The sequence below is a fragment of the Rhododendron vialii genome, chromosome 9a (genome assembly GCF_030253575.1).
Source record: "Rhododendron vialii isolate Sample 1 chromosome 9a, ASM3025357v1".
NCBI lineage: Eukaryota > Viridiplantae > Streptophyta > Magnoliopsida > Ericales > Ericaceae > Rhododendron > Rhododendron vialii.
In genome coordinates, this window is record NC_080565.1 from 40,360,031 (window position 1) to 40,375,375 (window position 15,345).

A 15,345-nucleotide genomic window follows, 5' to 3' on the forward strand; every position below is an offset into this window, starting at 1 on the left:
AGAGAGAGAGAGAGAGAGAGTTAAGCATAAATACTTTTCCGTGCAAAAGCCTCTCTGTTTTCGTGAGAACAGGAAAACTCCCTCGGGCGTGTTGATGCATGTGGTTCTCTGAACGAGACTAATTTTGTTTATGGGGCCATTCATGAGGCTGTTACTTTGTTGATATATCATTGGGCATATTTAATTATTGCTGTTGCTGCATACCAATAACCTCTTAGGGTTTTTCTCTGGTAAAGAAAGAATGGTGGCTGGATGGAGATGCACCCAAAATCATAGAGGAATGCAGGCTGTTGAAGCGATACATGCATTTGCTTGTTTGATTTGAACTCTGGCTTTGTTTAACTTCTATAATTTAGTTCGATAAAACACCACCACCACCAATTCAACGAGCCATCGACAGTTCCTTTGAATACTCAATTCACCGTGTCATTGACAGTTCCATGTGCATCCAATGGGCTGGATTGTCTCCTGTCAGCTTCTAAAGTACTCGCAACTCTGGTTGATTATGATCCTTGTAAGATTCTAAAATACTCTCAACTCTCTACAAATTTGTAACATGAGTATCAACCTTCAAACGCTAACTCACCTTTCAAATTTGTTAAAAAGTAACAAAGTTCAGTTTTGAAGCCAACTTTTGCTACTTCTGCTAGAAATGCTCTTATGCAAGAAAGGAACAACAAAGTTTTCAAGGGCATTCATAGATCTCCAGATGTAGTCCTAGCTAAATTCAATTTTGATGTCAGGATTAGGTGCTCTCTATTATCCTTAGCTATGGTCTATGGAATATTTCCCCTTGCATATTTTCTTACAAGGGTATGCCTTCCTAGACGCTTACATGCTCCCCCCCCCCCCCCCCCCCCCTTAAAAAAAAAAATTACAAAAGCTGTATATGATAGGTACTTCAAAATTTCCAGCCCAAAGTGAAGAGGAATGCAAAGGAACAAGAAGAGCGTGATCACATTGAAACACCCAAAAACTCCCATATAATGATTTGTAGAGTTGCAAAGCAATAAAGCTGCAGATGCTCGCAAGGACCCACCAAAAAAGAGAACAATCATACCTCAGCTGGACACACTTAAATGAAACAACCAAAATTTGAAAGAACAAGAGATATTTTAGCAATACCAATAGAGACCACATCCAACAACGTACTAAAACATATAGTAACTGCAGCTTTTGCCGTGCTCACTGCTCTTTCCTTTTGGTTTTAGGCTCGTCCGGCATGCACGACGACCAATAAAGTGGCAAGAGCGTGCATGCTGCCTGTATAAGAAGGCCACTTGACAGGCCAGAGAAATCATTCCCTGTCACCCCAACATATGATGCAAGTGCAACACCAAGGTATCCGCTCACTATAAACGCAAGAGCAATAGAAGACATGAGAAATGCCATCAGAGATCCCTCACAGCCTGGAGGGCAAAGCTGTGCCACTAGAATGCTAAACGGTAGAATCTTAAAGAAACACAGAACTTCTAGGAAGCCTGAGAAGACCAAAACATATAGTGAGTCTGGAATCCCCATACTTCGATATAATCCTTTCACAAACAACACATCCGAAAGCATGAAAACTGCCATAATAGATTGAATGACTGAGATCAGTTTCTTCGGTGGAACGGACTTGAGATGTCTATTATATGTGACACCCCATAGAAACATTGCTGCTTGCCCAATCACTTTAGAGATCCCCAACACAGAAGATTCAATCTCCAAATACTGTGTCTGATAGAAGAACATGGTTCCTGTTAAGGCTGGAATTATGGCATAAGATGCTGCAAACCAGGTTATTGAGTACGCCATTTCAGGTTTCTGCAGTGCAACTAGCAGCTCTGAAATTTGCTTTCTGATACCGATTAAGGAAGTCTTGGGGAGGTTGAGGGAACTTTCATGAATGGAAATTGTTACAAAAAACTGAATAGCAAGGATAATTCCATACAAAAAGAACATTGCTTGGGGAGAGAATTGGTTAATGGCAATACCAGCAAGCAGACTTCCTAGGACTCCACCAATGGAGGAGGCCATCCAACCAAAGGACTGCAGCTCACCTTGTGAAGGTGACTGTGAGTTCTTGGACTGTTTCCCAACCTCTGCCACAATGGCATCATTTGCAACCTCAACAATTGAAGCACCAAGGTTACCAAGGAGGAGATATAGGGTGATCATAAAGAATGAGAGATCCGATGGAGAATAACAAGCAATGGCAATCCAGGACAGTGCTTGTAAGAAAGCTGCACCATAACATAGAAATAGTATAAACAAGCGAAATGAAATTACATAAGCACAGGCTTCACGAAAGCAGCATGATCTTTTGTCAAAAAATGCTTTTGTCAGAGTCAGTTTAGTGCTCAATACCACCAGACAACCACAGATAATTCACGATGCAGTTTCCATTCCAATACACACTCTGCTTTAAACAATACATAACCATTCATTTCCAGCCTTTATCAATGGAAGGGCGGGAATAAGTGGGTCCATACAGAATCCTTCTTTAAATTATTGGACAAGTAATGTAGAGAGAGAGAGATGCAAATCTAATCATATGTTTGAGACATTAACATTCAGAACTCTTGATAATAGCAAATCAATGTCATGCTTAAACATCAGGCAACAGTTTTTAGATTTGTTACAAGTACATATTCGAAATTTAACTCCGAAGAAAAGCACATTTTATTGGAAGTGAATAATTTGATGGTTGAAAGTTGAAACCTACCACAAGCGACTATGCTGAAAAATAGACACATGCATCTCATTTAAACTACATTCCTTTTCCAATAAAACTACAGGGCATTTGGCTCCCAGCCATGTGTCAGAAAAAATCTTAAGAATCCCTTCTATCAACAAAAACAATGACCTTATTTCACCTATAAACAAAATTGTAAACAATGCAATGGCAGAAATTCCAGTGCCTTGTCACCGAAGAACGTGGAAACCTAATATTCACAATTCACTCGAGGAAAAAAAAAGCAAACTGGAAAATTATTTAACATTGGAATGATTGGATAAATATATTTAACTAAAAAATTTATCAAGGAGGACCAGGTAATTTTTTTGTTTAACAATATTCATCAACTGAAAAAGAAAAACTGTCAAAATGGTTGGTTTGGAAACGAAGGGGTACATATAAAGAATCGGCAGACACGGGTTTGCATATCTGCTGTAACCATATCGGAGCGCCGATAAACCACTACATAGTGGCTGCTATTTAAATCTATGCTTCTTTCCATCTACCACAACTACGTATTTACTACGATTATATTCATCATTCAATGTGAACATCTTTATTCTGATTTGGTAATGGGGGATGAACCACTCTGGATTTCTGTCGCCCAAGTCAAATTAGTAGCCAGAAAGTTGCTATCACTTGAGAGCTTCTTACAACAAGACGAGGTGAACTGCCACCAATACGAGTTTACTTCACTTAATGTGCCTATAGTTAACCAATGAATCTTCTTAAGTATTTATGACGCAGCGGAATTAACAAGAGAGTAGTTGCGTACTATTCCAAATAAGATAGAACTCGAATCCACGAGCAAATCTTGCGCACAAGGAAAAATAGAGAAAAACTCTGAATATTATTGATGAAAAGTGGAATAATTGAATAGGTTACGGCCCTTTTTATAAGACCATAACCCTAGAAATCCTATAGGAAAAAAAATCCTAAATCATACCAAAACAAGCAGTATTGAATAAGAGATAATTTCTAATTAATTAAAATAAAATCCTAATTCTTATAGACCAAGAATCCTAATAAAGTTGAAAATTAAGATCAAACCGAATATGAAAAGTTAATAATTCTAACCTAAGCGAAAATACTCCTAGTCAAAATCTTATTTTAAAACAATAAAAATAAAATATAGATATTTTCTTCAAAAGAACTTGCCCTCGAGTTCTCATTAGAAATTTGCCAACTTCCATTCCAAAGAAATAGATATTTGGAATACTTCAACCTCTTGCTTGTCTTCCAAAAATCATTCAAAGAAAAGTGTTCATGCAATGATCTTTTCTCTTCATGCTTCAACTTGTTGACAAGATGTACTAGATGAATGTTGGGAATCCATTCAAACTGTTCCACCCCAAGAAAATCTATGAAATCAACATGAGCCCTGTCGAACATGCAATTTTGCAATAAATACATTCTCTGGATATGCTTCGAATTGATGGTTGGCCAATCCTCTTGAAGGAAAGAATAATTCTTTCAACACCAATTTACCTTCGCATGTATCACTAGCCATACTATCCTCCTTGACTCTAATATTAGTATCAACCAAATCCAATGAAAAATTATTTTGGTCTTCAACAACTTGATCACAAACTTTGACATCAATTTTTTTATTATCAACTTCAATTATAGCTTCCCCTTTTTCGCTAATACCAAGGTAAACTTTCTCTTTATCATCACTACATTCCTCCACTATTTGTTCGATGTTGGGCTCAAAAAATATGACCTCTTCTAGTTCAACTCGATCTCCTTCCTCTTCTGCGACCTCATATCCATCATAATAGCTGGAACGTAATGAATCTGAGATTGAAATATCTTTATTGGTTTGATAACCTTCAAGGCTGGATTGACTCGAACCCCATAGCCTCATTGATGTGTCCCCCGACATTTCAATAGCCGCAATTGTATAATTTTTTTTAATCGGAAAAAAATAAGGCAAGTCAAGATTATCTCGGGACAATCGCTTGGACTCAAGATTTCTTCGGTACTCTTCATATAACATCTAACCATGATGCGATTGAAGAAATCTATCACTCATCAATCATCTCATCTTCTGCCAAGCGCTCATAGGCTGTTTATACTAGCGCCTCCGATTAGATTGCAATTGTTCCCACCATCTAGAAGCATAGCCTTATAATTTACGAGCTACATATTTGACCTCTTTCTCTTCCGGAATACCCGAGTAGAACTCAAAGAATTTATCAACTTTGCGAAACCAATAAATAAAATTCTTAGGATGGCAATACCCATGAAAATTAGGATTATTGGTTCTACCTGAAAAGTTGAAAAGTCGTCATCTATGCGATAAAACCCTTCAAACCTTGAATGTCGCTTCTTCGACTGATATCCATAATAATCCTCAAATAACTCGTCTTCAGATTCATCCTCACTATCAAGTTGATAATAAGAATATCCTCCAGAGACGTTTTGGTTAATAGATTGGTTGCGGGCAAATCCCTCAATACGGTTCCTATCAACTCTGTGTTCAATAGATTGACCATGGGCAAATTCCTTGGTGCGAGTCCTAATAAATCCTTCCATACGATCATCGTCAATAGGGTTTGTGCATCTTCCACGGACGAATGCCATAGAACCAGGCAAAGCCTTTGCCTGGTTGACAAAGAGAGTAGTTGCATACTATTCCAAACGAGATAGAACTCGAATCCACGAGCAAACCTTGCGCACAAAGAAAAGTAGAGAAAAACTTTGAATATTATTGATGAAAAGTTGAACAATTGAATAGGTTACAACACTTTTTATAAGACTCTAACCCTAGAAATCCTATTGAAAAAGAAATCCTAAATCATACCAAAACATGCAGTATTGAATAAGAGATAATTCCTAATTAATTAAAATAAAATCCTAATTCTTGTAGACCAAGAATCCTAATAAAGTTGAAAATTAAGATCAAACCGAATACAGAAAGTTAATAATTCTAACCTAAACGAAAATACTCCTAGTCAAAATCTTAATTTAAAACAATAAAAATAAAATATAGAAACTCCCCACTTTTGTCCTACATCAATTTACTACGACTATATTCATCATTCAACGTGAACATCTCTATCACCACTACTTTTTGTGGATAATTAGGTCTGACATGGTACTAGGAATGAACCAAACTCAGGATTTCTGTCACCTGGATACAATCACATTAAGGAGAGTTGAGGACTTGGGGTTCAAATTAGCAGCAAGAAAGTTGCTATCACTTGAGAGCACTTAGGGTTCAAATTAGAAGCAAGAAAGTTGCTATCACTTGAGAGCTACTTACAACTAGATGAGAACAAGATTACTCCCAATCATGAAATTACTCACCACTTAATGTCACTAAATTAACACTTCATCTAGGAATCTTCTTACTATTTACTATGACATTCAATATGACAATATTTACGTTCACTAAAAACTACTATCCCCAAGAAGCAAGAAAGTTGCTATCACTTGAGTGCTACTTACAACTAGATGAGAACAAGATTACTACCGATCATGAAATTACTTACCACTTAATGTCACTAAATTAACACTTCATCTAGGAATCTTCTTACTATTTACTATGTCATTCAATATGACAATATTTACATTCACTAAAAACTACTATCCCCAAGCTAAACTCTCGCGAAATTTGGTTATGCCTTAGTTCTTGAGACCCAATGAAGTTAATGATTGAAGATTTTAAGCCTCAAAGGAAAGAAGAATAAATCCAAGACTTGGATTGGAGATTAAGAGGATATAGAATCAAGAATATGATTAAGATGTTCCCTACAAGGAATTTCAAAATATTCTAATTTGACAGGTTGTTAGAAGACAACTCAGAGTTCAGATGCTTAGGCATAGTAAAAATAAGAAGAAACAATTGAACCAAGTTCATGGATTTAGCCAAGCCAGGTTCAAGACCAATAAAGGATTTCTATCTTCAAAACTCATTCGCACGGGATAGATTATGTAAGATTTCAGCAAGGTCAAAGACCACGGCTAAACTGCAAGATTTGAATGCTCTTAAATTGAAAAGAAAAGAAAAAAGGGTCTTGGTGCATTCAAAAGAAAAGAGCTACACCATGAAAAAGTATTCTGCTGTGAAATTCACTGGGATGTACAATCTTGAGTGAGTTTTTTAGTTTAGAGTTTGTAGTCAGAGTAAAAAAGAAGAGTGTATAGGGTGTTAATTAACACTAACACACAGACTTTATTTATATTATAAGATACTCATTACAATGACTCAATTAGACAATGTGGGACTAACATAAGCCTGACAATATTCTAACATTCCCCCTCAAGCTGGAGAGTAAATATCACAAAATCCCAGCTTGTTACATAAGAATTCTAAACGAGGTTTAAACAGTGATTTGGTAAAAATATCTGCGATCTGAGCTCCTGTGGACACAAAGGGCGTAACCAATACACCATTGTCAATCTTCTCTCGAACAATGTGACAATCTACCTCAATATGTTTGGTTCTCTCATGAAACACCGGGTTCGAGAAAATATGTATTGCTGCCTGATTGTCACAATACATAGGAATGGGTAACTGCACCTGAAAACCCAGCTCCTCAAGAAAGGATCTCAGCCAAACAATCTCACATGTGGTATGAGCCATAGCACGGTACTTTGCCTCTGCACTAGACCTTGCAACAACAATTTGCTTCTTACTCTTCCAAGAAACTAGGTTGCCACCAACAAACGTACAGTAACCAGTTGTTGAACGTTTGTTGAATGTCTGTCAGAAGGTGAACCTGCCCAATCTGCATCCGTAAATGCCTCAACACGAAAATGACCATTAGAATGGTAAAACAAACCGCGTCCAGGATGAGTCTTAAGGTACTTAACAATGCGAATACAAGCTTCCCAATGTGGAAAACGACGAGCAGACATAAATTGACTCACCACACTAACAGCAAATGAGATATCCGGACGTGTATTGGTAAGATAATTCAACTTACCAATCAATCGACGATACCGGTCTGGATGAGGAAATACCTCCCCCTGATCAATGCAGAGTTTCACATTAAGATCCATTGGAGTCTCCACAGGTCTAGCTCCCAATAAACCTATCTCTTCCAAAATATCCAACACATATTTCCTCTGGGATAGACTGATCCCATCTTTGGACCTCGCTACCTCAATGCCCAAGAAATATCGCAGCTTACCCAAGTCTTTAGTGTGGAACTGACTATGTAAGAACTGTTTCAACGCATCAATCCCTTTTTGATCATCTCCAGTAATAATAATGTCGTCTACATAAACAATGAGCAATATTTTCCCTCGAGTCGACATAATGGAGAATACAGAGTGGTCTGACTGACTTCGACACATGCCAAATCTCATAACTGCATCACTAAACTTGCTAAACCATGCTCTAGGGGATTGCTTAAGTCCATAGAGTGCTTTGTGAAGACGACATACCTTATGACGCTCCCCCTGAGCAACGAACCCAGGTGGTTACTCCATGTAGACTTCCTCCTGGAGATTGCCATGGAAAAAGACATTTTTGATGTCAAGCTGGAACAACGGCCAACCAAGATTGGCAGCAAGAGAAATAAGAATGCACACAGAACCAAGCTTGGCAACAGAGAAAGAACGTTTCTGAATAATCAACACCATAAGTCTGGGTATACCCTTTAGCAACCAGACGAGCTTTGTGGCGCTCAACAATACCATCAGGAAGGTACTTAACAGTATAGACCCAACGACAGCCGACAATAGTTTGACCAGCAGGAAGAGTAACCAACTCCCACGTGCCGTTATTATGAAGAGCAGACATTTCATCCTCCATAGTTTTCCGCCACTCAGACCGTGATAATGCCTCCTGAACAGTGTTAGGAACAAAAACAGAGGAGACAGAGAAGTAGTGAAAGCACGGAGAGATGGAGAGAGATGATCATATGAGATAACCCGAGAAAGAGGATGAGAAGTGCGAGAACAATTAGAAAAACCATATTTTACCGGCGGGTGGCGATTCTCACGAGTCGGATAGCGAGGAGGAGGGTGTTGTAGGTGGAGGCTGGGGTGGTGTCGGGGCATGGGAACACCGAACATAAACCTGCAAAGGGTTAGGTAGAACAGTACTAGTTGGAACAGCCATAGGTAACACAGACTCTAGGGTAAGGAGATCAGTGGTAGTAACAGGATCCGAGTAATATGGCAAGGTCTCATTGAACGTGACATCAGCACAGACAAAGTGACGACGTAAAGTAGAAGAGTAACATCGATACCCTTTCTGGGTGTGTGAGTATCCCAGAAAAATACACTGAAAAGACCGAGGATCAAATTTACTCCTATTAGGGTCAAGAGCATGGACATAACAGGTACACTAAAAAATGCGAGGGGGTAATGAATGGAGATGCCGATCGGGAAATAAGACCGTATGAGAAACTTGACCACCTAGGACAGTAGAGGGCATGCGGTTGACTAAGTAACAGGCAGTGAGGACAGCATCACTCCAATATGACTTAGGAACCTGCATTTGAAATAATAAGGCACGCATTACCTCAGACAAGTGCCGAATCTTGCGCTCAGCAACTCCATTTTGTTGTGGAGTCCGAGAACACGATGATTGGTGAATAATGCCATGATCAGCAAAAAATTGAGACAATGTACTATGAAAATATTCACGGGCATTATCTGAACGAAATATCTTAATGCAGGTATCAAACTGATTCTTAATCTCCATGTAAAAGGATTTAAAAACAAATTTCAATTCAAATCGCTCTTTCATTAGATAAAGATATGTGACACGAGAAAAATCATCCACAAAGATAACATAATACTGAAAACTAGAAATACTGGGCACATGAATAGGCCCCCAAATGTCTGAATGAACTAGTACTGAAAAGGACGCGACGCACGACGCTCAACACTAGGATAAAAACTAACTCGACGGTGTTTACTAAACTCACAGACTTCACAAACCAATTTATTAATGGAACGACACGAGGGCACAAGACGCTTCAAACTCTGAAGAGATGGATGACCAAGACGACAGTGCTTGTTGATATGGAGACTCTGATGTCTGAAGGGCAATGGGTTGAGACACTATCAAGTAATATAGGCCACCTCGCTCAATGACCCCACCAATCCTCCTCTCCGTCGTGAGATCCTGAAAAACACAGCCATGAGGAAGAAATGTAACAGAACAATTTAAAGATTTTGTAAGACGGGTCACAGACATAAGATTAAATGGGAAACAACGAACATGTAAGACAGAGGTCAAAGTAAGAGAGGCGGAGACAGGAACTGAACCCAAACCAGTAACAACAATGGTAGATCCATCAGCTAAGGTAACATGAGATGATCTACCAACTGGCTGTCGATTACAAAGGAAAGCAGGTGTACCAGTCATATGATCTGTAGCTCCCGAGTCAATAACCAAGGAGAGGAAGAAGAGGAAGCAACACAAGCAATAGATGAACTGGTCTGAGCAAGTGTAGCAGTGGAAGACCCTGTTGCAGTCTGAAATGACAATAAGCGTTGGTACTCATCAGCTGAAACAACCACACTATCAACAGAAAATTGAGTAAACTGTCCAGTATCCTTAGAGACAGTGGCCTGATGAGCCTGAGGGAAGCCACACAACTCATAACATGTGTCCACCCAATGATTGGTCCCCCCACAATAAGTACACAACCGAGTACCACGGCCACGACCTCGGCCTCCCCCTGTCATGCGGCCACCACGACTAAATGTACGATCACCTCGACCACCAATAACAGTGTCTGTACGGCCATTAGAACCACGACCGTTCATCCTAAAATAGCGACCACGACCTCGAAAACCAGAATCACAGCCGCGACCACGGCCATGGCTATGGCTGACAGAAAACACAGAGCTATCAGAAATAGCAAAAGTCAAAGCAGAACGGTCAAGAGCCGGTGTACCAAAAATAGATGATGACTGCCGGAGACGACTGAATACCTCGCTGAGAGGAGGTAAGTCACGGTTCCCCAAAATCTGATTACCCACAGGTTTGAAAGTGGATGATGCACCAGATAAGAAACGAGTGACCCTCATGCGCTCATGCTGGTGCTGTATAACTTGAATATCAGCAGAAAGTGGCTCACAGATATCCAACTCATTACAAATACGCCGGAACTTAGCATAATAATCCTCAAAAGAATCATCACCCTGAGATATATTAAAGAAAGACCGATGAAGATCATACGTACGACGGAGATTGTCGACACCTGAATACAACTCTTTTGCCTATGTCCACACCTCTCTAGCTGTATCACAAAACATTAGCGTACTAGTAACCTATTCCGTCATACCATTCCATAACTCTAAATGAATACGAGCATCAATAGGTTTCCAGGCCCCATATGTGGGTGCATCTGCAGCAAGGGGCTCACCTGTCAAATAAGAGTCCTCTGACTGACCTATATAATACACCTCAACAGCCTTAGCCCAAAGAACATAATTGCCTCCATTTAATGGTGTGGAGGTAATAGAGTGCCGCTCACGAGACCGAGAGCCACTAAAAAGACTACCAATACCAGTAGAACCAAAACTAGAAGTAGTACCAACAACTGTAGAAAGAGGACCCGATTGAGAACCAGAACCAGTTTTCTCGTCAGACATTTTTTTTTTTTAAACACTTAAGAGGCAGAAACACAATAATCACCAACTAATCTACAACGACCAACGATAAGCAAACAATAACGACCACCAAAAAAGTAATTAACAACGACCAATTACCAACCACCAACATCATCGATGCAGACCCAACAAGAGAATCATAGGCATGAGATCGATAAACAAACAGCAACAAAAAGAATCATAGGCCTTGCAATATAATAACATGAGTAAGTAAGAAGCATTACGGACTGGAAAACCACGAGGACACCTAGAAATCAGTAGATACCGACTGGAAAACCATGGAGAAGCTGCGAGACCAGCCGATAGCGACTGCAAACAGTACACCAGTGGGTTTTGACTGCATCAGGACAAGACCCAGTAAATTTCGAGATCTCCAGGAGAAGATCCGACAGTTTCGGAGGCAACCCAGTGAATTTCGGATGCAAACAGAGGTTGCCGGAGTCAGGCGAGTGTTGTCGGTCGCTGGGTTATGGCTGGATCAGGCATAAAGGTGAGATTTATGGCTGGGCTTTGGTGGCTAACAGAGTTTTCGGATCACTGTTCACAGGTCGCGACACTGTTCACGGCTGCTACAGTAGTCGGAAATTATTTTTTTTTTTGGGGATCTGGTTAGGGTTTGGATGATGGATGATTTGGTTAGGGGTTCGGCTGTGATGATGTTGGATGAGTGGCGAACAATTGTTACGGTGGCAGGCTAAGGTTAGGATCAAGCTCTGATACCATGGAGTCAGAGTAAAAAGGAAGAGTGTATAGGGTGTTAATTATCCCTAACACACACAGACTTTATTTATATTATAAGATACTCATTACAATGACTCAATTAGCCAATGTGGGACTAACAATATTCTAACAGAGTTTATGATTCATTGTAAATGGGTTTTGACATCCTTGTAATTACTCCGGTGAGTGTTTTCTCATACAAAATCACTGGAGGTAGCTATGACTGTAAACCAGATTCCAAAGTTCTTGGTGGAGTGATTGGGAATTGATCACTTGGAGGCTTAAGTGTAAAGGTTCACCAACACCTGTGAAGCTAGGAATTGTAATGCCAATCATTTAACTTATTATTAGATTATGGGAACCTGGAATTCTGAAAAGTGAAACTTGCCATATATACTCCTTTTTTGATCTGAGGAGGATTCGAGTAAGGATGACCTATCTTATCTTAAGAGCAAGCAACCTCCAATTATAAATGAAAACGTGTAGAGCTGCAGTTCACTTATCTACGAACATGACTGCATCGCTGACATTAGTCGACCGCCTTTCTTATACCCTAGACACCAATTGAAGAGAACACATCCTGTAACTATTTATATATTCATCTTGAACTAATTCTGGGCTGAGCACATATATTCATATATTCTCTTCGATATGGACAGGGAATAGTTGTATAAGATTAACACTGTGGATGCTGGTAGGGTTATCAGGACCCACCAACAATCCTACATAAAACACTGTAAGCATCATGGGCACACTGCAACCATATTCTACTACAGAGAGATAGTTCAATAGTTTACATAGACTCTTTTATGAACGGGTATGCACATTATGCACTAAAAAGTGAAAAACTAACTAATTGGTATGCTGCAGCACTAAAAACTGGCAAGGAAATTGGATTTCCAAGTAGAAATCCCTAAATAGAGCGATAAGGAGAAATATTTTCAGAGAAAGAAACATGAAATGTGCATCTACATCTTGAAAAAATAGAGGAAACTAGAGTAGCGTCATGGGAATACCAGAGCCCCCTTGGCCATGGCAATGCCAGTAACATTTACGATACGTGAGGAGCGAGGACCATCCCCAGTTGCTTGCTTTTGCATCCTCTGGATGAGATAGGGCAAATTCAAAAGAAAAGCAAAAGCAAAAGTCTACATACCTTCAAGGGGAAAGGGGGTGGGGGGGAGATATTCCTATCAAAATCTCCCTTACCTCGATTTCTAACCATAATCCATATCATATTATATCTAAAACAAATGAACCATATAAGTTAATAGATTTTCCGGAACCAACAGGGATGCTGATCAGAATGAATCGATATTAAAGATGGAATAAAGAAAAGAGTGAGAAAATACTTCCCGCAAATAACCCTTAATCAATTTAATCCTCTGTCCCAATTTACTTTTCCCTCGTTCAGTCATTCTATTCTAATGAAATAAAAAATTGATAATACTTTTTATAAACAATATGGTTCTTTGTCGATAGAACCCAAGCACCGTATCAAAATCACATAAAAAATTTATAAATTAAAAGACAAAAATAAAACAAACCCCAAAAGACTAAAAAATTGGGGAGGGGTAAAAATAAAAATAAAAAGGATCAAAAAAGGGTAAGAAGGAGAAGATACCTCCAATGGCAATGTAGGGGAGGCGGTGTTGGCCGGCGATATAAACAGAGTCGGAGAGGAGGCCATAGATGGGTTTGGCGACCATTGGGAGGTTTGCCGAGTTCTGGAGGAGCTGGAGGGTGGAGGGGTCCACCTTTAGACCATCCTTGAGGAAGAAGTTCACCGCCATCCAGGGTAAGCACCTCAGCCCCTGCACCCAGAACCCTAACCCCAGCACTACCTTCCTCATCTTCACCCCCTTCGTTTTATTATTGCTATTACTATTCCTATCCTTACTACAACTACTACTATAATTGTTATTGCTCGATCCCATTTCTTCACTACCACCAGCACAACCCAGTTATAACCGCCGTACTATGCCCTTCTTTTTTGTGGGAATCCGACAGATGGATCGACTTCCTCAAATATTCTAGGAATAAATGAATGGAATTATTTATTTATTTTTCAAAACTGTATGCTTGTTTGTATATGATTGTTGGATGGTGGCAGTACTAAATCAAAGAACAGCGCCCGAGTAGGATCCGACGATAGATCGATCTGTCTGTCTGTCTGTCTGTCTGTCTATTGCTCTCTCCATGTCTCTATTTATGCAATGAGACGAGCGGAAGGAATTATACAAAGGGGTTCCTCAAATCTCAAAATATCTCTCGCTCAAATCTCAAAATATCTATCTCAAAATATCTCTCTCCTCTCCTCTCTCTCGGGTAGGTGAGTGAGTGACAGAAGGAGAGAGATCAAGAGATCAATCTAATTCCTATATCATGATTCACCGTTCTTCCCCATTCCGCAAAATGGTTTTTTAACACTCTGATGGTGAGATTCTTGAGGTGGAGCTTCTCCTCTTCGGCTCTTCGGATGGAGAAAAAGAGAGTTAACCACACTACACTACGCGGTTAAAAAAAAAACACCTACACTACACTACACTACACGCTGATGCGGTGTCCCGCTAATCTCATGTGCCGACTTCCGCCGTTCGGATCCGGGGACGCTGTCATGCGTCCCCTGCCAAGCAGCTTGCCAAGCGGCAAAACGGCACCGTTCAGTCACATGTAAGGGGCCTGCTATGTTGGACTTCAATTCCTTGTTCGCTTGGTCGACATTCTTGAACAATTATTTTTATGAGGCTCATTACGGATCCTATAAAGATGATTCAAACTGCAAGATATTCTAATAATAGCCTTCTATAGATTCCTAAAAAAAATTAGCTCAATCCGATATCGGTAAAACTGTTTCATTATTCGTAGGATGCCCTAGGAATTCTAAAACAGTCTTTACAAGATATCAAATTGTGCAAATTTTTTTCAAGAACCCATAAAAAATGTTTTTAAAAATAATTTACTGTTTGAATCATTGTGGGACCGTAATGGGCCCCACAAAAATCAAAAAAAATTATTAATTTCTTGCCCGGCCCATTAAAACTTGTGTGGTTAAGTTTTAATGGGCAAGAAATTAATAGTTTTTTTAAAAAAAATTTGTGGAGCCCATTATGGTCCTACAATGATTCAAACTGCAAATTATTTCTAAAATATTTTTTTTGAGTTCCTGAAAAAAATTTGCACAATTCAATATTGGTAAAGGCTGTTTCAAAATTTCTAAGGTGTTTCAGAATTCTTAGGGCACCCTACGAATTCTGAAACAATCTTGCCGATATCGGATTGAGCTAATCTTTTTTAAGAAGTCATAAAAAAAGTATTAT

At 39.5% G+C, this 15,345-nt stretch overlaps 1 protein-coding gene across 1 annotated transcript; it reads right to left on the bottom strand.

The window, feature by feature from the left end:
- Window positions 1-938: 938 nt before the first annotated feature.
- Window positions 939-14,563, bottom strand: LOC131300605 (probable folate-biopterin transporter 7). Its single transcript, XM_058326531.1, has 2 exons — window positions 13,650-14,563; window positions 939-2,225 (listed from the first exon to the last, which is right to left on the bottom strand). Exons 1-2 carry the CDS (start codon window positions 13,960-13,962, stop codon window positions 1,186-1,188), a joined length of 1,353 nt encoding a protein of 450 aa, XP_058182514.1. The 5' UTR covers window positions 13,963-14,563; the 3' UTR covers window positions 939-1,185.
- Between the last annotated feature and the right edge of the window lie 782 nt (window positions 14,564-15,345).